We start from the raw sequence: 27410 nt of genomic DNA, 5'->3' as shown, positions 1-27410 counted from the left end.
AGTCGGCGCCTAAGGCACCACTTTTGATGTGATCAGTGGGGGAGCGGCCACTCTCCCGGCTCCTGCCCTAGCTACGCTCCCCCACCCCTAGGAGCCAAAGGGACCTGCCGGATGCTTCCTGAGAGCTGTCCCAGGTAAGCATCTCCGGGACTCCCCACCTCGCCCCTCCAGCAGGTGCCTCTGGCTCTTAGGGGTGGGGTGGGCACCCACTAGGGTGGCCCACGAGATCCTCCTGCCCGGTTCTGGGGGCAGTCAGGGGACAGGGGAGGGGGGTGGATGGGGCTGGGTGGGGCGTCAGGGAATGCGGGGGAGTTGGATGGGGCGTCAAGGAACGCGGGGGAGTTGGATGGGGCAGGAGTCCATGGGGGTGGGCAACGACCCCCTTGTGGGGTGAGGAGGGAACCCGTTGTTAAGATTTTGGCAGCTCATCACTGCGTACAGCCCAATTCTACTCTGAACTAGATGGCCTTGTGTCAAGTTTCCTCCCCCACCCTGAACTCTAGGATACAGATGTGGGGACCTGGACGAAAACCTCCTAAGCTGACTTTCACCATTTTAGGTTAAAACTTCCCCAAAGTACAAATTAATTTTATCCTTTGTCCCTGGATTTCCACTGCCACCAAACTCTAACTGGCTTTACTGGGAAATGTAGTTTGGACACATCTTTCTCCCCCAAAATCCTCCCAATCCTTGCACCCCACTTCCTGGGGAAGGTTTGGTAAAAATCTTCACCAATTTGCATAGGTGACCACAGACCCAAACCCTTGGATCTGAGAACAATGAAAAGGCATTCAGTTTTCTTACAAGAAGACTTTTAATAGAAGTAAAGAAATCACCTCTGTAAAATCAGGATGGTAGATACCTTACAGGGTAATTAGATTCAAAACATAGAGAATCCCTCTAGGCAAAACCTTAAGTTACAAAAAAGACACACAGACCAAAATAGTCATTCTATTCAGCACAGTTCTTTTCTCAGCCATTTAAAGAAATCATAATCTAACGCATACCTAGCTAGATTACTTACTAAAAGTTCTAAGACTCCATTCCTGTTCTATCCCCAGCAAAAGCAGCATACCGACAGACACAGCCCCTTTGTTTCTCTCCCTCCTCCCAGCTTTTGAAAGTATCTTGTCTCCTCATTGGTCATTTTGGTCAGGTGCCAGCGAGGTTACCTTTAGCTTCTTAACCCTTTACAGGTGAGAGGATTTTTCCTTTGGCCAGGAGGGATTTTAAAGGGGTTTACCCTTCCTTTTATATTTATGACACGCCCCCCAAATCTCAGCTAGGGTGAAACACTGGCTGGGATTTCTTCCTGGAGCTCTAGGAAAAACAGAGTTAATAAGACACATGCATCTCTAAATATACTACCAAGTACATAAAGACTAACAGTATTTTCCACATCTCAAGGACGATTTTAACCAGTTGATTCTGGGAAACTTTCACGGGAGAGTGCATCAGCCACTTTGTGAGAAGCTCCTGAGATGTGTTGGATGTCGAAATCAAAATCTTGGAGAGCTAAACTCCACCGAAGAAGTTTTTTGTTAGTTTCTTTGACGGTGTGAAGCCACTTCAGTGCAGCATGGTCGGTTTGCAGGTGGAAACGCCGTCCCCAAACATATGGGCGTAGCTTTTCCAGAGCGTAGACAATGGCGTAACATTCTTTTTCACTGACTGACCAGTTGCTTTCTCTCTCAGACAGTTTTTGCTGAGAAACACTACAGGGTGGAATTCTTGGTCATTTTGGCCAGGTGCCAGCGAGGTTACCTTTAGCTTCTTAAGCCTTTACAGGTGAGAGGATTTTTCCTCTGGCCAGGAGGGATTTTAAAGGGGCTTACCCTTCCCTTTATATTTATGACACCTTGTCTCTCCATATAAAAAAGAGACATTTCTAAAGACATTTATAAAGACCTGTCTGACTACTGAATATTTATTCCCTTCCCCCAAGTGAGCTGAATGTTATTCTTGCAGTAACAAGAAAAAGTCAGAATTCAAACATCCTAGATTTGTTTTTTAAATGTATTTTAAGTTCAAGAGTTTGATACAAGTGTATGTTGTAGCAATGAAATAAAATGAATGTGCTCTAGGAGAAGATGGTGTCACGAATAAAACACTTTCATTTCTTGTTTTCCTTGAAGAAATAAACAGAATTTTTATGGTCACATCTTTTCTTGGTGGATGAGTGCTCCATTTTCCACTCTTTTAATTTGAGTGGTTTTCTGGGAATATGTCATTTTATATACACACATCCTTTAAGGTCATTAGGTTTACTCATTCTTGTGGCTAAGAAGAGCTGGATGGTGCTGTTGGGTCAGCTAGAGGAGGCTATTTGAGAAGAATTCAAGGTGGTCCATCCCCCATAATGCCCTTAGCTCCTGCTCAAAGCAGGAGATTAAGCTTCACACTGCATTCACTTTTCAGAAGACTATCTGCTAAAAAAAAATCAGGTCTCAGTACTGCAGATAAATTGATTTGAGTTTCCTGTTAGGGCAACATAACAGCTGTGCTCCTTCTCAAAAGCGGTGGTTGTTCAATGGCAGAGATCCCACCGCAGAAATTTTTATAAAGTGCAGTAGTTCTTCATATATTACTTTGACTCTTTAGGCCCAAATTCAACACTTCCATGGTTTATTTCCACCTGCTCAATGCTTAATAGTTCCACTTTAATTCCTAAATTTATGACCACATGACTACCATGATGGCAAAAACAAAATAATCTCTGCTGAATATTGATACTCAACTTTCAGGAAAAAATTATATATTTATATTGTTTATATTAAAATATTTCTTCAGAAGCAGTGTAATTGAAAACTAATGAGTTGTTTATTTACATTATATCCTACAGAATATTGTGTAATGTTTTCAGGAAAAATGCCCCGCTTATGCAAAAAATGGTGAAAATAGTAGTGTCTAACCCACTGGTTTTCAGAAGGATAGTTGTAATCAGCCATCACTGAAATCACTTAGATTTCTTCAAGTGGCCTCTCTAGTCCCACTTGTGGGATTCAGTACCCCTGGCATCATGTTGCAGACTTTTTCTAGTGAATGGCATCCAGGAGAGGGGGAGTGGTCTCAGCTGCCCTTCCATTCATTTTTAACTGCTGAAGGTGTAGTGACCCTGAATCACATAGTGTGTGTGATGCTTTCCTCATCTTTTTCTTTCTTTTGTTTCTGTCCTTTGTGACTATTTTCTTTTTAATCAGTTAGATTAACAGCACAGGTTTCTTCAGTTTGAAGAATAAAGAATAAATGGTACCCAAGGGGCACAGGTATCATCTGGATGACCCGCAGGAGTGGGAAGGCCACCTCAAACTCGCCTACTGATAGGGGAGGCTCCTCAGGCCCAGTTCACTAAGTCTGGCAATGTGTAAATCCAGCATCAATTTTGCCATCCATTAACTTAAAGTGGCTGTGTTCCTGTCTTAAGCCAGGCCCATCTCCATGGTCTTATCTGGGTGAGCCCCATGCCAAGGTCCTGGTGCCAACCAGCACCAAGGTCCTTGGATCCCTCCTGGTCAATCTAATTCAGTACTGAGGTACCAACACAGGTGACATGCTGCCAAAGTCTCCTGATCCCTCCAGACTGACCTATTCATCACCAAAGTCAGCATCCTTGTCACGGTGTCAAAGTCCCTGTATTCCTCTGGGTCAGTCTAATTCCAGCATCCTTGATGTGTGCTAAGGGTCCCTTGGATTTCTCAGGGTTGACCTAATTTGATGCTGACATCCCAATACTGTTGATGTAGCATCAAAGCACCTGGATCCCTGTGGGTTGACCTATTACCATTGAGGTTCTGGCACAGTTGATGAAGTGCCTAGGTCCCTGGATTCCCCCAAATTGACCTGAGGTCTCAGTACTGTTGATACATCCATTGCAGGCCTTCTGTCTTTTTTGTAGAATTTGCACAGCTGTTGCGTGAAGCCCTGTATGTAAATATATTGAAATAGAAATGTCCTTTGCTGAGGTCTGATGTGGGAGAATGAAATTATGATCACTTCCAACATTCTCTTGTATTGCAATCTACAGCTGATGCTCATGTTGGTAGTTTGCAGTCCTTGTTCACGTAGACTTCCTCAGGGGTTATACATCTTTCTAATCTCTCACAAGTGGGAATATATGGAGGCCAGCTGAAGAGGAAAGAGAGGTTACTTACCAATAACTGTTGTTCTTTGAGAGTATTGCTGCTGTATATTCATACTCTCTACTCACCTTCCCCTCTTCTTTGGAGTCTCAGGTAAAGAATTCCAAAAGTGGCAAAGGAATTGAAGGGTGGTTGGGGCCGCACCCTCTTTTATACCCTTGGAATCCTCCACAGAGGGAGCAGGGGGTAAACGGGTAGCATGACAGGTTTGGCTAGTCAGACCTACAAGTCAGAGTTAGGAGTCAGTAAACCAAGTCAAGGGTCAGAATCAGAGGTGGAAGTCAGAATCAAAGACTGGGGCATGGATCAGGAACAAGGCAGGAAAGCAAGTTCAGAAACACCAGAATCAGGAGCAGGCAGGGAAGCAGGAACCAGGGACAAGTCAGGAAAGCATGGCTCAGGAGTCAGGCAAAAAGGCAGGGTTCAATGTAGCAACTACCCAGTTGCACAGATAACTTTCTTGTCTCCTTCTGGTTTAAATAGCACAGCCAGACCAATAGGTGGGGCCGGGCACTCATCCAACCAGGACTTTGATTGCCAATGCCTTTGTTGGGGCTAGGGTTCCATTAGCCACTGAGCCCACCAGTTACTAGCAAGCCTCCAGATGGTAGCCAAAATGCAAAGGTTGCCTGGGGACCTGAGGAACGTGGTTCAAGACTCGTGGATCCTTATGGGGGTCAGGAGACTGGCACCAATGGATGTTGATCACTAGTAAAATTCCACAGCTCAACACAAGGAGTATTATATCTTACAAGTGTGAGGGACAACACTTTCCAAGAACAACAGTTACTTGTAAGTAATCTCTCTTTCTTTCCAATTGATCATATCCAATTCAATAACTAATCCACTAAAAAAAAGTGTAAAAGGGTTTTGTTAGATTTCATCAATCTGCCTGCAGCATATTAGTTAGAAAATATAATAGTAGTAATACACTTGCCTTGTTTCCCTCTTTTCTTTTTTTAAAGATGGCAATAGAACCACCTCAGGGTCTGAAGGGAAAATTACTTCAGACATTTGGATACAGTGGCAGTGGAGAGGTAACGGAAATTATCTTCAACAAGCCTGAATGTGGCTTATCATGGAAGAAGCTGGTGTTCAGCTTGTGTTTCTTCAATGCTGTAGTCCATGAAAGAAAAAAATATGGAGCTTTGGGCTGGAATGTCCCATATGAATTTAACTCTTCTGATTTAGAAGTAAGTATTTTTCAAAAAAAAAAAAAAAACCCCGAAAGAAACAAACAAACAAGTTATCTGGAACTCTAATTCCTAGGTTCATGAATGCTTATGCTAGAGATGGGTCTGAACTGGTTTCCTAAGTACACAAATTCAGTGTCTCAGGCCCATGATTAGCTTATGCTGTACTTTGATTTTAAGTTTGCCTCCCAGGAACTATTCAGTTTCTGGGAGACAAAATCCCAATAAGTTTAAAATAAAAAGTAAACATTCCAGGGTCAGACCTGGGAAGAACCCAGGGATCATTAAGTATTTATAGATGTATCTGAAAAAGAGAAGATTATGGAAGACCACCATGTATCATTTTTCCCTACAATACAGGAAGGGTACCCCATATTCCTTCCAATACCACTAGTGGTATGGATCATGAAAACTCTGTGGAGAAACAAAGTCTCCATAATTCCTGAAGCCAACAGGTAATTGTTCTTTGATCACTGCACATGTGGATCCCACTCATGGTGTGTTGGGCACCCCAGCGCAATAGTTTGAAATATTTTCACTCGCAGTGTGCAGTAGGGCTCGCATTCACACTCTGCGTGCCCTCATGCTCCCCTTCCCAAGGGTATAAAGAGCCTGAGACCCTAACTTCCACTCAGATCTTGGCAACCACCCTAGGCAGAGCAGATGGAACAACATTAATATCCATTTTATAGTTACTTGTTGCTTAGATAGGATAGTAGTTACTTTTTAGTAATTGGAACTTAGTAACACTAGTGAATTCTGTTATTCTACTTTTTTAAAAGATACATTTTAATTTTGTTTTTTATTCTCAGGCAGTAGGTTTTTAGTTTAGATACAACAGCGCTGAGCTCTATGGTGATAATTGAACCTACCAATTTACCCTAATTGTGGGCTCAACTGTAAAAAGTATGTGAACATTCAAAAGATGTCACAATAACAGATAATAACAAATGTTGATAGGAAACATTACAAAAGGGAGACTGAATTAGTCCAAACTAAATGGAAGTTATGGGGCCTCATCATAAGCAGCTTGATATCCTCCACCTTCAGAGGCCCTTATAGACTTACCTGTTAATGAGGCTCTTTTAGATCTAGCAAAGATTGTTTGGCAAACACTAGCTTCCATTCCCCCCTACATGTAAAAGAGCAGACAGGAAGTATTACATCTCAGCAAAGGACTCAAGAGTTTTTATTTTCCCACCTCTCACTTAACTCCCTGATAGTAGATGTGGTGAAGGAATGTGGTGGGCAGCACCATGCTAAATCAGCACCACATGATAAAGATCACAAGTGCCTGGATCTATTAGGAAGAAAGGCTTACTCCTCAGCCTCTCTTCAGTTCAGAATTGCCAATTATCAGGCCTTGATGGCAAAATATTACCACATCTGCTTTACCAAACTCACCTCCTTTGTCAACCACCTATTAGCAGAACACAGGGAGCAGTTTTAAGTGATTGTGGCAGAGGCCTAACTATTGGCTAGAACAATGTTGCAAGCCTCCCTTGATGCTGCTGATGCCACCACTCTTTCAGTTGCCACAGCAGTGGTAATGAGAAGAGCCTCCTGGCTCCAGCTCTCTGGTTTCCCTAAGGAGGTTCAAACCATGGTCAAGAACCTTCCTTTCAATGGTTCTAAATGGTTCACAGATTTGATGGATGAGCCTCTGTGAATATTGAAGGATTCCAGAGTGACTTTGCATTCTCTTGGCATTTATACCCCTTCATACAAGAGAAAACTCGGCAAGTCTCAGACAGCACAAAGATCCCGCCCAATCCAATTTGTCCCCCCTCAGAGGGCAAATGAACCACAGGTGCCGAGTTTTCAAAATGTTGGGGGGTGCTCAACCCCAGGCCCTACCCCCACTCCACCCTTCCCCAAAGGCCCCATGCAAGTTCCTCCTCTTCCTGCTTCACCCCTGCCCTGCCTCTTCCCCCCACTCAACCCCCACTCCACCCCTGTCCCGCCTACTCCCCCTCCCTCCCAGCCTCCTGCCTGCAAAACAGCTGATTGTGGTGGGCGGGAGGTGTGGGAAAGGAGGGAGGGGAAGGCGCTGATATGACCATGGGGCCCTTGGTGGGGGGGAGCTGATAGGGGAGCTGGCGGTGGATGCTCTGCACTCACCATTTTTTCCCCATGGGTGCTCCTGCCTCAGAGCACCTACAGAGTCAGCGCCTATGATATGAACCACACCTAAGAAGGCAGAGGTTTCAGAGAAGGAAACTATCCACTTCTCAGCCTTCTGCCTCACACCCATCCACTTCCAAACAGCAATTTTGGCATGTCTGTTGAGAGTGTGAACTACCATCCTCATCCTCTCCTGCTGCACCAGTTCACGAGCCTTCCTTCCTTTGGCAAACACCTTCAGAACTTTAAGCGAGCCTGGGAGTTAATCACTACAGACAAGTGGGTCTTGGAGATTTTTTCCACAGATTATTCAATACACTTAACTTCACTTCCCCCTTCTCCATCCCTCTTCAGGGACGTCTTTAATGAGAGCATGCTTCACCACTATCTTATGTTTGGGAGCTCTAGAATCAGTCCCCATGCAGCACAGAGGGAAGGGGGTTTATTCAAGGTACTTCCTGGTATCAAAAAAGAGTGGAGGTTGGATACTCATCCTAGATATGAGACTACTCAACATCTATGTGAAGGTGCGGAAATTCAAAATAGTGATGTTTGCAGTGATAATTCCTTCACTAGAGCAAGGGGATTGGTTTTCAGCCCTCAAACTTCAAGACACTGTTGGCTTAGTGTGATGGGGTGGACTAGGCTCTGAGGCCCCCTGCTGCAGGCTTTGTGACCCTGTCACACCCCACCCCAGAAAAGGGCAGTAGACAGGTCCTCCAACCTGCCTAGAGCAGCTGTGTGGGAAGCAGCTAATCAGGGCCCAGCACACTAGTATAAGAAGAGCTGCAGGGCCAGTACAAATTCAGTTCCTTGGTAGAGCTGGAGGGGCATGGATGGTGTGTGGCTGGCTGAGGGAGCTGCACACATGAGGTAGTTCTGCCAGAACCGGGGAGAGCGAGAAGGAGCCTTAGGCTGCTTGCAGGGATTCCATCAAGACAAGGCCCTGAAGTAAGGGTGAAGATGCCACAGGGAAGTGGCCCAGGGAATTAGAGCAGCAGCGCAACTTAGATAAGGGGACACAGCATCAGCTGCTATTTACAGGGTCCCTGAGCTGGGACCTGGACTAGTGGGCGGGCACCTCGGTCCTCCCAACCCCCCATTAGTCACTGAGGGAAGTGGCCTGGACTTAGAGGCACCTCAGAGGGGAAACTGAACTGTAGTGGCCCAGCTGAAGAGCTGGGGCCAGAAAGGCCCTGAGAGGGCAAACACATTGCCTTCAGGGAAGGAGCCCTGAGGCACCTCTCTATTCCAGAGCAGGAACAAACTGAGAGAGGCATTACAGAGGGCACTGAAAAGGCCCCTGTAGACAGACTGTGTATGATTTGGCCACAGGACTGAGTCCCTGAAGACCCACCAAAGAGAGAAAGTGAGTGTGCACTTGGCCATGGGGTGCTCGCGAGACGTGAGTGTGCCTTTGTTAAACTTAGACATTACAAATTGAAGGCACAAAGACTGCTAGCAACAGTGCATATTTCCACATCACTATGCATCTAGCCATTCATCCCACAAATGGTTCCTCCTCTTTGTTATTGGCCAGGATTACTTTAAAAAATGAGTGCTCCCCTTCAGCCTATTATCTGCCCCAATGGTCTTTTCAAAGATCGTATCAGTGGTAGCAGCCCAACTCCACAAGAAAGGCCTCTTCCTCTAATTGGGTCTACAACTGAATATACAAAAATCAACATTGACCCTGGAACAGAGCCCAAAATTCATAGAGGCACAATTCAGTGATGGCAAGAGCCTACCTTTCTCAACACAGGTTTGTAGCCCTCACCAATGTAGCAAACATGATTCAACTCAGTCCACAAACCATGGTCAGGAACTACATTCAATTACTGAATCACATGTCAGCCACCAACTTCAGTACACCAGACTTTGAATGCACTGCTTCCAAGGATGACTCAGAACCGTTTACTTGCTCCCCAGACACAGTCTACATATGCTCCTTTCCATACCTGCCTTTGTGAAACAATCTCTCAATTGGTGGAAGAACCATCACAATGTGTGCACAGGAGTTCCATTCACAAATCCTTCCCCAATGGTCTTATAACAATGGATACCTCTCTGTTAGGCTGGGGAGCACATCTAGAAACTCACATGATCCAAAGCAAGGAGATGATGCTACATATCAATCTCCTGGAACTCAGGGCAGTAAGATGCACCGGTCTCTGATTCCTACTGCTAATCAAAGGCAAGCACATAAAAATCATGATGGAAAATATATCATGCACGTTTTACATTGACCTCCAGGGGGGAGCAAGTTCCCCATCCCTTTGCACCAAGGCAGTCAGAGTTTCGAATTGGTGCATACAAAACCGTATTACTATCACAACAGCCTGTCTAGCAGGAACCCAGAATATTACTGTGGATGCACTCAGCAGACACTTCTTCCAAGACCATGAATGGGAAATAAATCCCAACATATTACATCCCATATTCCACCAGTGGGGCACTCTCCAGATAGATCTGTTCACCACAGAAGCAAACAAGAAATGCACCCACGTATGCTCGAAGAGCGGATTGGGTTCCGAGTCCTTAAGGGATGCTTTTCAGCTTCAGTGGTCATCAACCCTACTGTATATGTTCCCTCCAACTCCTCTAATAGGAAAGACATTGCTCAAAACAAAAAAAGAATAGGGCCAAGTCATCCTAATAACCCCCACCTAGCCCAGGCAAATGTGGTTTCCTTACTTCCTACAGCTGGCTGTTTGCTGTCCAATCATTCTTCACAACACTCCCCACCTCCTCTCCTAAGACCGCGGGAGAATTCTTCACCCCAATTTCAAGATGTTTCCTCTCAAACATGATTAAGAGAGGGCTCACTGGGGTAGAGATCACCTGTTCAACAAGTAAAAAGAGTGCTACTACACCCTAGGAAACAATCTACTTGCTACATGTATTGTCAGAAATGGACACATTTTGCCAGTTGGTGTGGCCATAGACAGCATTCACCAATGATTGCATCACTTCCAGATATACTAGATTATACCTTAGCCCTAAAAACTTCCGGTTTATTGATTAGTTCAATAAGAGTCCACCTGGTAGCCATCACAGCCTTTCACACACCCCCATTCAGGGCTGTTCGGGCTGTTCTATCTTTAGCCTCCTAACCACAGGATGGTTCCTAAAAGGGCTTGGAAACCTCTACCCAGTGGTCCAACATCCATCTCCAATATGGGACCTCAATCTGGTCCTTAAATGCCTCACAAGACTTCCCTTTGAACCTCTGGCTTCTTGTTCACTACTCCATCTGTTGACAAAGACACCATTCCTGATAGCCATCACGTTGGCATGATGGTTTGGTGAGCTAAAGGCCCTGATGGCATATCCCCTTTTCGCATTGTTTTTTAAGGACAAGGTCATGCTTCGACCTCACACCAAATTTTTACCTAAGATCTCTTCTGCATGCCACCTCAGTCAGACAATTCACTTGCCCGTCTTCTACTTCATACTGCATCTGAACCCCCAGGATGCAGTACTGCATACCCTGGATGTCAGAAGAGCTCTGGCCTTTTGTCTAGACAGAACAAAACCCTTCAGAAAGACCGAAAAGTTATTCATCTTGATAGCAGACAGATCAAAGGGGTTGGCACTCTCTAGGCAAAGACCTTCCAAATGGATTTCACACTGCGTTAACTCCTGCTACCCATCTCATAACACTGAGCCGCCCTCACTCATATACACCTATTCAACAAGGTTCGTCGCCTCCTCCACGGCCTTCCTTAATAACGTACCAATCATCAAAATATGTAAAGCTGCCACTTGGGCTTCTGTGTGTACGTTCTCTGAACACTATGCAATCACCCATGACTCCACTGTGACACGATATTCAGCTCGATTGTACTTTCTGCTGTACTGGATTCAACTGAGAAGCCCCCTCCACCTTAGAGCGTACTGCTCAGTAATCACCTAGAGTGGAGTACCCATAGGGACACACATCTCGAAGGACAGTTACTGCACAGGGTGAGTAACCATTTCTTATCCCATCAATAAAAGGATTGCCATCATCTGATTCCTCTTTAGACTTCAGCAGGAGGCCTTCACTGAAGAATAGAGCAAGTCAGCAACAAAAAAACAATAACAGTAAAGGCAATACAAACTAGCCTTATGAATGTAAAGATTTAACTCCTAATTACTTTCCTTGGTATCCTCCAAGTTGGGTGAATGTGTGTCACCCATAAGATCCTCAACTGTGGCATATTGACCCCCATGATCACAGTATCTGCAACATTCAGGATGAGTTCCCCACAATACATGGAGCATACATGTAAGTCACTTAATTCAAGTTCTTGAGTGTCACATCATTCTCCTGCTTAGATTGTGGAATCAGAAAATCAACAGAATTATAGTGATAAAGATTTCCATACCTACTCAACTGGCGATGTGCCAACCAATCACTCTCCAGCCTGTTCCTCATTTCCTCTCTCAGGACACTAGCTAGGTACACCACCCCAATCTCCAGCTCAAGGCATGGCCCTTTGCTAGTTCCAAAGCTTGGAAATGATCTGTTCGGAGTATATAAAGGTGATACTGTTACATCTCAGGAAGCAAACTACTTTCACATGTATGTTCAAAGGTGGAAGAGATTCTAACTCTGGTGACTTGAGACGCAGTACTTCTACAGCCTCTCCACTACCACTTGTGTGAGATTACATCCTAGAACTAAAGATGTCAGGATTATCTGCAAACTCCATAAAGGTGCATCTTGCAGCCATCACTGTCTTCCATCATAAGATAGAAGGTTGTTCTGGTTTTGCTGATCCTTTCACAAGAAGAATTCTCAAGGGAATGAGTAACCTCTTCCCACAAATCAAATGACCTACATCGGTATGGGATCTCAACCTTGTCCTCAGGTGCCTTACAAAGCCTCCCTTTGAACCCATGCCCATCAGCTCTCTTCATGAAAACCACATTCCTAGTATCCATTACTTCCGCTCGGAGAGTGGTAGAGATAGGGGCTCGAATGGCATAACCTCCCCTCCCCCCCGTTTATAATCTTTTTCAGAGACAAGATTACACTATGACCGTACCCCAAGTTCCTACCAAAAATACCTTCAGACTTTCATATAAACCACACTGGGACAAAAGGGAGGCGACATTACACACATGATGTCAGGAGACCACTAGCCTTCTATTTGGATAGGGCTAAGTCCTTCAGGAAAGCTCCCATACTATTTCTCTCCATTGCAGACAGAGCTAAGAGATCCTCAATTGGTAAACAAAGACTGTCTAGATGGATATCGGACTGCATTACCTATTGCTATCATTCTCACAACATTCAGCCTCCTCCTAGGGGATGAATGCACTCCATGAGATCTCTCTCCACTTCCACAGACTTCCTCAAAAACATTCCAGTCACAGAAATGTGCAGAGCAGTGACTTGGACATCTGCTCATACATTTGCTGACCGTCATGCAGAATCAATGTCCAATGCCATATTTGGTCCACTGTCTTATCCTCAATTCTAGACTCAATTCCTAAGCCCCACCCCTCCATTGGGGCACTGCTGCGGAGTCACCTGCAGTGGAGCACCTGTAGGGACTCGAAGAAGATAAGTTTACTCACCTTGTGCAGTAACTGTGGTTCTTCAAGATGTATGTCCCTGTGGGTGCTCCACTACCTGCCCTCCTCCTGCTTGCTTGGAGTTCTTACCAATAAGCTCTGTGATAGAGAAGGAACTGAGGATGGTTTGCCTGCAAAGCGCTGTATAGCCCTGATGCAGGGCATAAGACGAGGAGAAAGCAGAGTCAAATGGACACTGCTACCTAAAATCTCTGATCTGAGGCACAGAAAGTGCAAATACACCTATTGGCGCACCAATATTTTATTTTAATCTGTTTTTATAGTTAGTATGCAGCTAGGAGGGTGTTCTTGAAGGATTCACCTATATCATGAGGTTCTGATGATGATAACATAACCACAAGAAGAAAAGGAGTACTTGTGGCACCTTAGAGACTAACCAATTTATTTGAGCATGAGCTTTCGTGAGCTACAGCTCACTTCATCGGATGCATACCGTGGAAACTGCAAAAGACATTATATACACAGAGACCATGAAACAATACCTCCTCCCACCCCACTCTCCTGCTGGTAATAGCTTATCTAAAGTGATCATCAAGTTGGGCCATTTCCAGCACAAATCCAGGTTTTCTCACCCTCCGCCCCCCCCCCCCCCCACACACACACACAAACTCACTCTCCTGCTGGTAATAGCCCATCCAAAGTGACCACTCTCTTTAACAAGAGTCAAGTTAAAGTAACAGTACTAATGCTTAACTTCAATCTTTTCCTCCAAAGGTTTCCATACAGATCTTGGGGATGCTTCTGGCAAACAAAGAAGAGATTCCTTGGCAAGCAATGTGTTATCTGACTGGAGAGGTAGTCTATGGAGGTCGTGTGACTGACCACTGGGACCGTCGTTGCTTGCTCAGCATTCTGAACAATTTCTATAACCCTGTTGTATTGCAGGAGGGTTTCGCTTACTCTAGTGATGGGGTAGGAAAAATATTTTATCTCTCACTATTCTCAAGTGTTGTAATAAGTTGTAGCTTTATACTGCATCAAATATTTTCAGCCTTATAAATTACTGAACTTCAGAATATGGGTTTCCAAATCTAAATTTTGAATAGCAATTAATTGTTAAACTTTACTATGGCACAGAAGGCTCTCATCATTCAGATTAAAATTGTATACATGCACCTGTATGTGTTTTTTGGAAATGGTTGGTGAAATACAGTATACTTAGTTGCATTGATCTGAATTACAGTGGCACACTTTGATTACCATACTTGTATGAATTTTTGTAAATAAAATAAGAGCTCAAGGTGCGTCTCTATGGTCAAAATGCACCACTGTCATTTTATGCGTTTGCATGTGACTGACTTAGTGGCAAACTTCTGGAAATGAGCAACAGAAGGATTTATTTGCACACTGTTAGCTCCTGGGTCCTGCTTTGCTGTGGTACCAATAACAAAATGACCCCCCACATTTTTAAAAAAAATCATGTGATGTGATGTTTAACTAGAAAGGGGTATTGAAAAATGGCACAGTGTGGTAGTGAGATTACAATCACACTTTAAAATACATTATAATGTCTTATAATTATAGTCAGATATATGTACTGGGATATGAAATGGCATTTGATCCTTTTAAGATCCTCTAGCTAAGCAGGGATACAGGCATTTACTCGGAAACAAGTTACCCCTAAGGAGCATGGGAATTTATTGTGAGTAGAAATTAAACTAAAGCCTGTTTATAGCAAAACCAATGTAGCATTTTTGAGAAAAAAATTGATTCTTCAAGGGCTTCTGTGAATTCCCATTTAGGAGATCTAGCACCTCTAGCATCGATCTGCAGAATGATAGAAAAGAGTTACGTCCATTATGGAATGCAGGAGCGCTTTTGTGCTAGGATATCATCGGCTCCATTGACATAAGGGAGTGCATCCCTTTGACCATCTCAGTTCCTTAGCTGCCAAGAGCTAAATGGAACTATCTGTTGTGTCATAGTCCTGGTCTACACTAGGAGTTGAGGTCGAATTTAGCAGCGTTAAATCGATTTAACCCTGCACCCATCCACACGACAAAGCCCTTTTTTTTACTTAAAGGGCTCTTAAAATCGATTTCCTTATTCCACCCCTGACAAGGGGATTAGCGCTGAAATCGGCCTTGCCGGGTCGAATTTGGGGTACTGTGGATGCAATTAGACGGTATTGGCCTCCGGGAGCTATCCCAGAGTGCTCCATTGTGACCACTCTGGACAGCACTCTCAATTCAGATGCACTGGCCAGGTAGACAGGAAAAGGCCCGCGAACTTTTGAATTTCATTTCCTGTTTGGCCAGCATGTCAAGCTGCAGGTGACTGCAGAGCTCATCAGCAGAGGTGACCATGATGGAGTCCCAGAATTGCAAAAGAGCTCCAGCATGGACTGAACGGGAGGTACGGGATCTGATTACTGTATGGGGAGAGGAATCTGTGCTATCAGAACTCCGTTCCAGTTTACGAAATGCCAAAACATTTGTCAAAATCTCCCAGGGCATGAAGGACAGAGACCATAACAGGGATGCGAAACAGTGCCACGTGAAACTTAAGGAGCTACGGCAAGCCTACCAGAAAACCAGAGAGGCAAACGGCCGCTCTGGGTCAGAGCCCCAAACATGCCACTTCTATGATGAGCTGCATGCCATTTTAGGGGGTTCAGCCACCACTACCCCAGCCGTGTTGTTTAATTCCTTCAATGGAGATGGAGGCAACATGGAAGCAGGTTTTGGGGACGAGGAAGATGAGGAGGAGGAGGTTATAGATACCTCACACCAAGCAAGTGGAGAAACCAGTTTTCCCAACAGCCAGAAACTGTTTCTCACCCTGGACCTGGAGCCAGTACTCCCCGAACCCACCCAAGGCTGCCTCCCGGACCCGCCAAGTGGAGAAGGGACCTCTGGTGAGTGTACCTTTTAAAATAGTATTCATGGTTGAAAAGCAAGCATGTTTAATGATTAATTTGCCCTGGCATTCACAGCCAGTACAGCTACTGGAAAAGTCTGTTAACGTGTCTGGGGATGGAGCGGAAATCCTCCAGGGACATCTCCATAAAGCTCTCCTGGATGTACTCCCAAAGCCTTTGCAAAAGGTTTCTGGGGAGGGCAGCCTTATTCCATCCGCCATGGTAGGACACTTTACCACACAGGCCAATAGCACGTAGTCAGAAATCATTGCAGAGCAAAGCATTGCAGTGTATGTTTGCTGGCGTTCAAACAACATCCGTTCTTTATCTCTCTGTGTTATCCTCAGGAGAGTAATATCATTCATGGTCACCTGTTTGAAATAGGGTGCTTTTCTTATGGGGACATTCAGAGGTGGCCGTTCCTGCTGGGCTGTTTGCCTGTGGCTGAACAGAAATGTTCACCGCTGTTAGCCACGGGGAGGAGGAAGGGGGGAAGGTTTAGCCACGTAGTTGGAGGAGGCAAAATGCGACCTTGGAACGAAAGCACATGTGCTATGTAGGTAATGTTAACAGCAAGGTTTACCGTGAAAGAGTGTACCCATTGTTCTATAAAATGTGTCTTTTTAAATACCACTGTCCCTTTTTTTTCTCCAGCAGCTGCATGTGTTTCAAGGATCACAGGATCTTCTCCTTCCCAGAGGCTAGCGAAGATTAGAAGGCAAAAAAAACACACTCGTGATGAAATGTTCTCTGAGCTCATGCTGTCCTCCCACACTGACAGAGCACAGACGAATGCGTGGAGGCAGACAATGTCAGAATGCAGGAAAGCACAAAATGACCGGGAGGAGAGGTGGCGGGCTGAAGAGAGTAAGTGGTGGGCTGAAGAGAGGGCTGAAGCTGAAAGGTGGCGGCAGCGTGATGAGAGGAGGCAGGATTCAATGTTGAGGCTGCCGGAGGATCAAACTGATATGCTCCAGCATACGGTTGAGCTGCAGGAAAGGCAGCAAGAGCACAGACCACCGCTACAGCCCCTGTGTAACCAACCACCCTCCTCCCCAAGTTCAATTGCCTCCACACCGAGACGCCCAATAAAGCGGTTCGGGTCCCTCCGGCCACCCAGCCACTCCACCCCACAGGATTGCCCAAGCAACAGAAGGCTGGCATTAAATAAGTTTTAAAGTTTTAAACTTTTAAAGTGCTGTGTGGCCTTTTCCTTCCCTCCTCCACCACCCCTCCCAGTGCTTCCCCCCTCCACCAACCCTCCCGGGCTACCTTGGCAGTTATCCCCCTATTTGTGTGATGAATTAATAAAGAATGCATGAATGTGAAGCAACAATGACTTAATTGTCTCTGCAAGTGGTGACTGAAGGGAGGCGGAGAGGGTGGTTAGCTTGCAGTGAAGTAGAGTGAACCAAGGAGGGGGAGGGGTTTCATCGAGGAGAAACAAATAGAACTTTCACACCGTAGCCTGGCCAGTCATGAAACTGGTTTTCAAAGCTTCTCTGATGCGCACTGCTCCCTCCTGTGCTCTTCTAACTACCCTGGTGTCTGGCTGCACATAACCAGCAGCCAGGCAATTTGCCTCAACCTCCCACCCTGCCATAAACATCTCCCCCTTACTCTCACAGATATTGTGGAGCACACAGGAAGCAGTAACAACAATGGGAATATTGGTTTTGCTGAGGTCTAACCGAGTCAGTAAACTGCGCCAGCACGCTTTTAAACATCCAAATGCACATTCTACCACCATTCTTCACTTGCTCCGCCTGTAGTTGACTACTGTCCAGGCTTCCTGTGTGTGGCTTCATGAGCCATGGCATTAAGGGGTAGGCTGGGTCCCAAGGATAACTATAGGCACTTCAACATCCCCAACGGTTATTTTCTGGTCTGGGAATAAAGTCCCTTCCTGCAGCTTTTGAAACAGACCAGAGTTCCTGAAGATGCGAGTTGTACCTTTTCCAGCCATCCCACGTTGATGTTGGTGAAACGTCCCTTGTGATCCACCAGTGCTTGCAGCACTGTTGAAAAGTACCCCTTTTGGTTTATGTACTCGCCGGCTTGGCGCGCTGGTGGTAAGATAGGGATATGGGTTCCGTCTATGGCCCCACCACAGTTAGGGAATCCTATTGCAGAAAAGCCATCCACTATGACCTGCACATTTCCCAGGGTCACTACCCTTGATATCAGCAGATCTTTGATTGCGTTGGCTACTTTCATCACAGCAGCTCCCACAGTAGATTTGCCCACTCCAAATTGATTCCCGACTGACTGGTAGCTGTCTGGTGTTGCAAGCTTCCACAGGGCTATTGCCACTCACTTCTCAACTGTGAGGGCTGCTCGCATCTTGATATTCTTGCGCCTCAGGGCAGGGGAAAGCAAGTCACAAAGTTCCATGGAAGTGCCCTTATGCATGCGAAAGTTTCGCAGCCACTGGGAATCGTCCCAGACCCACAACACAATGTGGTCCCACCAATCTGTGCTTGTTTGCCAGGCCCAGAATCGGCGTTCCACTGCATGAACCTGCCCCATTAGCACCATGATGCCCACATTGCCAGGGCCCGTGCTTTGAGAGAAGTCTCTGTCCATGTCCTCATCACCGCACTGACGTCGCCTACTTGCCTGGTTTTGCTTTGCCAGGTTCTGGTGCTTCATATACTGCTGGATAATGCGTGTGGTGTTTAATGTGCTCCTAATTGCCAAAGTGATCTGAGCAGGCTCCATGCTTGCCATGGTATGGCATCTGCACAAAAAAAAGGCGCGGAACGATTTTCTGCCGTTGCTCTGATGGAGGGAGGGGCAATTGACGACATGGCTTACAGGGTTGGCTTACAGGGAATTAAAATCAACAAAGGGGGTGGCTTTACATCAAGGAGAAACAAAAACTGTCACACAGAATGGCCCCCTCAAGGATTGAGCTCAAAACACTGGGTTTAGCAGCTCAACCTACTGAGCTATCCCTGCCCCCTGGTATTTCACGCAGGACTGAATCTCCATTAAACTTTTCAAGGTGCCCCTGACAGACCTCACCGAAACGATTGTTGGCCATTGATTTCATGGAGGGAGGGAGGGGGGATCAAATGAATACAAAACAAATCTGGTGTATTTCTTGTTTTGATCCACTCCATCTATCTTTTACATCTTTGGCTGGCAGCAGACAGTGCAGTAGGACTGTAGCCATCCTCATCTCCTGCCTGCTCGGCAGAAGATGGTTTAATAGGACTACTAACCATCCTCATCTCCTGCCTGCTTGCCGTAAGATGGTACAATAGGACTGCCGGCAGGACTAAAGAGAATGACCTGGTCGAGTCACTCCTAATTTAGTCCCTGCGCCCATGTCTGCCCAGGCACTCCTGACCCACCTTACCGAGGTGGCCAGGAGCACCTCGGACATGACGACGATGGCTATCAGGCCTACTGCACCATCTGCTGCCATAAGGCAATGGGTTGCTGCTGTGTAGCAATGCAGTACCGCATCTTCCAGCACCCAGGAGACGTACAGTGACAGTGAGCTGAGTGGGCTCCATGCTTGCCATGGTATGGCGTCTGCACAGGTAACTCAGGAGAAAAAGGTGCAAAACAATTGTCTGCCATTGCTTTCACAGAGTGAGGGAGGGTCTGACGACATGTACCAGAACCACCTGCGACAATGTTTTTGCCCCATTAGGCATTGGGATCTCAACCCAGAATTCCAGTGGGTGGCGGAGACTGCGGGAACTGTGGGATAGCTGCCCACAGTGCAACACTCTGGAAGTCGACGCTAGCCTCGGTACTGTGGAAGCACTCCGCCGAGTTAATGCACTTAATGCACTTAGAGCATTTTGTGTGGGGACACACACAATTGACTATATAAAAACAATTTATAAAAAACCGACTTCTATAAATTTGATCTAATTTTGTAGTGTAGACATACCCATAGACTCATAGATTCATAGACTCATAGATATTAAGGTCAGAAGGGACCATTATGATCATCTAGTTTGACTTCCTGCACAATGCAGGCCACAGAATCTCACCCACCCACTTCTGCAATAAACCTCTCACCTATCTCTGAGCTATTGGAGTCCTCAAATCATGGTTTAAAGACTTCAAGGTGCAGAGAATCCTCCAGCAAGTGACCCGTGCTACAGAGGAAGGCGAAAAACCCCCAGGGCCTCTTCCAATCTGTCCTGGAGGAAAATTCCTTCCAGACCCCAGATATGTTGATCAGCTGAACCCTGAGCATGTGAGCAAGATTTACCAGCCAGATACCCAGGAAAGAATTCTCTGTAGTAACTCAGATCCCACCCCATCTAACATGGCATCACAGGCCATTGGGCCTATTTATCATGAATAGTTAAAGATCAATTAATTGCCAAAATCATGTTATCCCATCATACCATCTCCTCCATAAACTTATTGAGTTTAATCTTGAAGCCAGATAGGTCTTTTGCCCCCACTGCTTCCCTTGGAAGGCTGTTCCAGAACTTCACTCCTCTGATGGTTAGAAACCTTTGTCTAATTTCAAGTCTAAACTTCCTGATGGCCAGTTTATATCCATTTGTTCTTGTGTCTACATTGGTACTGATCTTAAATAATTCCTCTCCCTCTCCGGTATTTATCCCTCTGATATATTTATAGAGAGCAATCATATCTCCCCTCAACCTTCTTTTGGTTAGGCTAAACAAGCCAAGCTCCTTGAGTCTCCTTTCATAAGACAAGTTTTCCATTCCTCGGATCATCCTAGTAGCCCTTCTCTGTACCTGTTCCAGTTTGAATTCATCCTTCTTAAACATGGGAGACCAGAACTGCACACAGTATTCCAGATGAAGTCTCACCAGTGCCTTGCATAACTTGTATAACACCTCCTTATCTCTACTGGAAATAACCTCGCCTGATGCATCCCAAAACCGCATTAGCTTTTTTCATGGTCATATCACATTGGCAACTTATAGTCATCCTGTGGTCAACCAATACTCCAAGGTTCTTCTCCTCCTCTGTTACTTCTAATTGATGCGTCCCCAGCTTATAACTAAAATTCTTGTTAGTAATCCCAAAATGCATGACCTTACACTTCTCACTATTAAATATCATCCTATTACTATTACTCCAGTTTACATGGTCATCCAGATCCTCCTGTATGATATCCCAGTCCTTCTCTAAATTGGCAATACCTCCCAGCTTTGTATCGTCCGCAAACTTTATTAGCACACTCCCACTTTTTGTGCCGAGGTCAGTAATAAAAAGATTAAATAAGATTGGTGCCAAAACCGATCCCTGAGGAACTCCACTGGTAACCTCCCTCCAGCCTGACAGTTCACGTTTCAGTATGACCCATTGTAGTCTCCCTTTTAACCAATTCCTTATCCACCTTTCAATTTTCATATTGATCCCCGTCTTTTCCAATTTAACTAATAATTCCCCATGTGGCACCGTATCAAATGCCTTACTGAAATCTAGGTAAATTATATCCACTGCATTTCCTTTGTCTAAAAAATCTGTTACTTTCTCAAAGAAAGAAAAGGAGTACTTGTGGCACCTTAGAGACTAACCAATTTATTTGAGCATGAGCTTTCGTGAGCTACAGCTCACTTACACGGCTGTTACTCTGAAATTTCTCAAAGAAGGGGATCAGGTTGGTTTGGCACGATCTACCTTTTGTAAAACCATGTTGTATTATTTCCCATTGACCTCAATGTCCTTAACTACTTTCTCCTTCAAAATTTTTTCCAAGACCTTGCATACTGCAGATGTCAAACTAACAGGCCTGTAGTTACCAGGATGACTTTTTTTCCCTTTCTTAAAAATAGGAACTATGTGAGCAATTCTCCAGTCATACGGTACAACCCCTGAGTTTACAGATTAATTAAAAATTCTTGCCAATGGGCTTGCAATTTCATGTGCCAATTCCTTTAATATTCTTGGATGAAGATTATCTGGGCCCCCCAATTTAATCCCATTAAGCTGTTCGAGTTTCGCTTCTACCTCAGATATGGTAATATCTACCTCCATATCCTCATTCCCATTTGTCATGCTACCATTATCCCTAAGATCCTCTTTAGCCTTATTAAAGACTGAGGCAAAGTATTTGTTTAGATATTGGGCCATGCCTAGTTTATCCTTAACCTCCACTCCATCCTCAGGGTTTAGCATTCTTCTTTCTTTGTTTTCTTCTTATTTATATGGCTATAGAACCTTTTACTATTGGTTTTAATTCCCTTTGCAAGGTCCAACTCTACTTGACTTTTAGCCTGTCTCACTTTATCCCTACATGTTCTAACCACAATAAGGTAGCTTTCCGTGCTGATCCCTCCCATCTTCCACTACCTGTATGCTTTCTGCTTTTTTTAAATCACCTCTCTGAGATGCTTGCTCATCCAGCTTGGTCTACAATTCCTGCCTATGAATTTTTTCCCTTTCTTGGGATGCAGGCTTCTGATAGCTTCTGCAGCTTTGACTTGAAGTAATCCCAGGCCTCCTCTGCCTTTAGACCATAAATTCTTCAGTCCAATCCACTTCCCTAACTAATTTCCTTAATTTTTGAAAGTCAGCCCTTTTGAAGTCAAAAATCCTAGTTGCAGATTTATTTTTGTTTATCCTTCCGTTCAATTTGAACTGAATTAGCTCATGATCACTTGAACCAAGGTTGTCCCCTACAACCATTTCTTCTGTGAGGTCCTCACTACTCACCAAAACCAAATCTAAAATGGCATCCCCTCTAGTCGGTTCAGCAACTACTTGATGAAGGAATCCATCAGCTATCGCATCTAGGAAAATCTGAGCCCTATTATTATTACTAGCAGTAGTCCTCCAGTCTTTATCTGGGAAGTTAAAGTCTCCCATGATCACGCAGTTTACATTAGTATTTACTTCATTAAAAACATTAAAGAGGGCTCTATCCATATCCAAATTAGATTCTGGCGGTCTATAGCACACCCCAAGCACTATCACAGGAGAGGCTCTAGTAGTTTTTTCCCCAGTGTGATTTTTGCCCAGACAGACTCTGTCTTATCCATTCCATCACTTCTTATTTCTTTACAGTCTACCTCATCATTGATATACAGTGCTACTCCACCACCTTTACCTTTATTTCCATCTTTCCTAAACAGCAAATACCCTTCAATAGCTGTAGTCCAGTCATGACTACTATTCCACCATGTTTCTGTTGCCCCTATAATATCTGCAAAAAGAAAAGGAGTACTTGTGGCACCTTAGAGACTAACCAATTTATTTGAGCATAAGCTTTCGTGAGCTACAGCTCACTTCATCGGATGCATCTAATATCTGGTTTCACTTCCTGCACCAGTAGCTCTAGTTCCTCCATGCATATAATATCTGGTTTCACTTCCTGCACCAGTAGCTCTAGTTCCTCCATTTTGGTACCTAGGCTCCTCGCATTGGTGTACAAACATCTTAATTTTTGCTGTTTGGCCTCGCTCACATTCTTTACCCAATTAGGCACAGACATTCTACAGCCAGTATGACCTATTAGACTGGTATCCACACTGCCCTTCCTCCTTATGTCCATTCTCCTACCCACGGCTGTATCCTTTCTTACTTTGTTTTCTTCCCTCTCAATGCTAAAATCTGGCATGGAGATTACCTGGACATCTCCCAACCATCTCCCCCAAATTCCTAGTTGAAAGCTCTCTTAATCAGTTGTGCCAGCCTCCATCCTAGAAGTCTATTTCCTTCCCTACTCAGATGAAGTCCATCCCGAGAGAACTGTCCTCTGTCCATGAATGCCTCCCAGTGGCCATACATCCCACAGCTCTCCTTATAGCACCACTGCCTGAGCCATCTATTGATAGTCATAATCTTGTCACACCTTTGTTGCCCTTCTCCAGGAACAGGCAGAATGCCACTGAAGATCACCTGAGCCTGGATTTCCTTAAGCGTCTTCCCCAGCCTGGCATAGTCTCCCTTGATACGTTCCAGTGAGAATCTACTGGTATCATTTGTTCCCACATGAAGGACAATCAGTGGATTCTTTCTCGTTCCCTTTAAGATCCTTTTCAACCTCAAGTCCACATCCTGTATCTTAGCACCTGGAAGACAGCACACCCTTCTATTCTCTGGATCAGCTCTGGTTACAGGCCTGTCTATTCTTCTCAGTAAGGAGTCCCAGATCACGTAGACCTGCCTTTTCCTGGTGACGGTGCAATTCTCCAGTCTATCCCCTGTTCCCTCTGGCTGCAAGTTCTTTCCATTCCTGTTCACTCTTGTAATCCTCTTCAACCCATCCTGTATCCTCCTGGGGCTCATATTTGGTGTAGTCTCCATTGACTCTTCCCCTTTTCCTATAGGACTAGCTGCTCTTCTCTTCTTCCTTGCCCTTCCACCTTCAGTGATCACTTGCTGAGCCCCTTCTTCATTTTCCAACTCTGCAAACCTTTTCTTGAACTCTATTTCTCCTTCACTAGCCCATCTTTTCCTCTGCCTGGTTCTCTTAGTCACATGCTTCCACTGTCCACTTTCCTCACCCAGCAGTCTCCCCTCAGAGTTCTTCGGTCCTGCTTCCATCTGCAAGTCTGAGCTTTTCCCTTCAGCTGCCTCATGTCTTTGCTCCATAATCCACTCGAACCCCCTTCTAAACTCAACCAGACTTTTCACCTGCATCTCCAGTCCTCGGATCTTTTCTTCCATCAGCTCTATCAGACGACACTTCATGCAGACAAAACTCTTTCCAGGTACCCCCTCCAGGATCATGTAGCTTCCACATCCAGTCATCTTCATTGTGTCTTCCACTACATGGGTCACTCCCACTGCTGCCTCTGTCATGGCCTTCCCACCTAAATCCTGTTAATCTGGGAAACACAAACTGCACCAAAACACACCACCCACAGCAAAAACAAACCCCAAACAAGCACCACAAGACAAACTCCCACTCCAACTCCCCTGTTTACAGTTCTGTTTGCTGGCTCCTGTGCCGCTGCAGCTCTCTGTGCTGCTGCCTGACTGGCTAGTTAGCCTGTTTTCTTCTCTTATTGGTTATTTAGAGGGTAATTGTTGGGATAATTTGCCTTGGATTGTTCCCAAGACAATGTCAGGTCCCAAACTTGGTAGGGGATTCAAAGGGTATGCAAACTGCTCAGCCCTCATTCCTGAGGCCTGGACTACACTGTGAGGGGATCGATCTAAGTTATGCAACTTCAGCTACAGGAATAATGTAGCCGAAGTCGACGTACTTAGATCTACTTACTGCGGTGCCTTCACTGCAGTAGGTTGATGGCTAACACTCTCCTGTCAACCCTGCCTGCACCTCTTGCCCTCGTGGAGTACCGGAGTTGACGGGAGAGCACTCGGCGGTCGATTTATCGTGTCTAGACTAGATTTATCGCTGCCTGTCGATCCAGCAGGTAATGTAGACAAACCCTGAGACTGACACACATGTTCAGTGTCTAGTGTTCCAGGGAGAGGCTCATGTTGTGTCACAGTTCATAATTTGGCATGCCTTCACTAGTTGGACAAGGAATGACAGATGGTGCAGGTGCCCTTGGCTTCCTTAAGCTTTCAGCCAGACTGTCCTAGCAGTCCTTCAGGAATTTCAAAGTCTGCCTCTTCTGCCGAGGTCTTCCATTAAATATCCCATTGCCTCAGTCTTGGTGCTGCACACAATACTGGGCCTGACATCAATCTCCCCAAGTCATATATCTAGTGGGGTTGAGCATCCTGCCCAGCATCTCAGCGCCACAGGCTCTATCAAAACAGACTGCTCCAGCACTGTAGTCTACACTAGTATCAGCATTGGCACCAAAAACTGCCTTGGTGTTCTTAGAATAGACATTGACACTACAAATAAAAGACAAGCTTCCAGATCTCCTCATTGCAGAGAGATGTTTGTTAAAATTTATAATTTAGAGAAGCTCCCTCATAAGTGACAGCATTATGAATATAGGAATTTTGAGACATGCACTGGCGACAGGAGTGGAGAACACAGGGTATGTGTGTACCATGGACACTTCCAAGTTTTCTACTAAACGTTTATGCCTTTCTCATTCACTGGCTTGATGTTTCATGACCTCCAAGATCATTATATCATGTCAGAAGAGCCAAATGAGAAAGAGGCGGAAGTAATTTTTAGGTTAATTCTGTGTTTGAAACTGATAACAGGAAAGAGGAGCATGTGGGACAACAAACAAAGAGCAACAAAGGCTTTTGTACATATTTTATGAGCAGAATAGTAATTTGATACATTTAAGAAGGGAAGAAAACCAAAAAATGGATATGTTGCAAACTCCATCCAGTCTACAATTATCAGGCATGTTGCAGAGAACTGGAAAAAATTCTGAAAGAGATTTGAATTGTATAGGGGCAGAGGAGAAAAGTGATGAAGTGAAATCATCTGTCTTTCTGCATATTGTTGGGGAGGAAGGATTGGATATTTGTAACAACTTTAAGTTTGAAGAAGGTGAAAGCATGAACTTAAGTAAAATACTGACCAAATTTGAGGAATATTGCATCCCAAAAAAGAATTAAACCATAGGCGCCGACTCCATGGGTGCTCTGGGGTTGGAGCACCCATGGGGAAAAAATGGTGGGTGCTGAGCATCCACCAACAGCTCCCCTATCAGCTCCTCCCCACCTCCAGTAGCATCTCCTGCTTGCTGGACAGCCCCACAGATCAGCGCCTCCCCCTCTCTCCCCACTCCTCCTGCCTGCCACAATTGGCATGCAGGAAGCAGGCAGTGGGGGAGGAGCAAGTATGTGTCACACTGGAGGGAGGGGATGGAACTGGGCCAGAGGAGGCGGGGCAGGGGTGGGGTGGGGCCTTGGGAGAAGAGGTGGCGTGGGAGTGGGTCCTGGGGCAGAGCGGAGGGTCCAGCACCCACTGGCACTTTGGAAAGTTTGCGCCTGTGAATGAGACCTTTGAGAGAGACAATTATTTTACATGCACACAAAAAAACTTAATGATAGTTTAGAGTAGTGTGTCACAGAATTAAGGAAGCTCAGTGAGACCTGTGACTTTGATGGGCTGACAGAGATTCTGGTCAAAGATAGCAGTAAAGACAATGTTTTAAGAGAGAGACTGCTCCGTGAACGAGATTTAACTTGAGGAAAAATCTCTCTGTATATGCAAAGCAGTGGAAACTGTGAAAGCACGCGCCAAAGAGTTGAATTCCCTAGAAGGGGTTATTCACACACTAAATACAAAAGAATATAGCCAGAAAAGGTCAGATCAAAAAATGCAATCACCCACTATGAAAGCAACTGCTGAGGGGAGAGTAAATACAGATTATGTGGAAAGTGGATCACAGCATGGCCCTAAACAGTGTTTTGCCTTGGGAAGCTCTATCATAAATGCTGCAGATTCCAAATGCAGAAAAGTCAAGAGCATATAGTTGAAGACAACCTGGTTGAGGAGTTTTACATAGGTGTGCTGGAATCAAGCAAAACTGATGAGGGGGACTGGATCCCGCCAGTGACAGTGAATGAAACCATTATTCTACTCAACCTGGACACAGAAGATCAGGTTATTATTCTATCTGAACAAGATTATGAGAGACTGAAAATGAGATAAAAACTGGGACC

The 27410-nt window shown here is 45.2% G+C and overlaps 1 protein-coding gene across 1 annotated transcript in view; it reads left to right on the top strand.

Moving 5' to 3' along the window:
• DNAH14 (dynein axonemal heavy chain 14) overlaps window positions 1–27410 on the top strand; it is a 485531-nt gene that overhangs the window by 431675 nt on the left and 26446 nt on the right. The window contains exons 78-79 of the mRNA XM_048843312.2: window positions 5105–5332; window positions 13757–13954. Coding sequence (XP_048699269.2) covers window positions 5105–5332; window positions 13757–13954 — 426 coding nt within the window. The remainder of the gene's footprint in view (window positions 1–5104; window positions 5333–13756; window positions 13955–27410) is intronic.

Source organism: Caretta caretta, chromosome 3, assembly GCF_965140235.1.
Source record: "Caretta caretta isolate rCarCar2 chromosome 3, rCarCar1.hap1, whole genome shotgun sequence".
Classification (NCBI taxonomy): Eukaryota; Metazoa; Chordata; order Testudines; family Cheloniidae; genus Caretta; species Caretta caretta.
The sequence above is the reverse complement of the archived record's forward strand: the minus strand, read 5'-3'. Positions and strand labels throughout refer to the sequence as shown.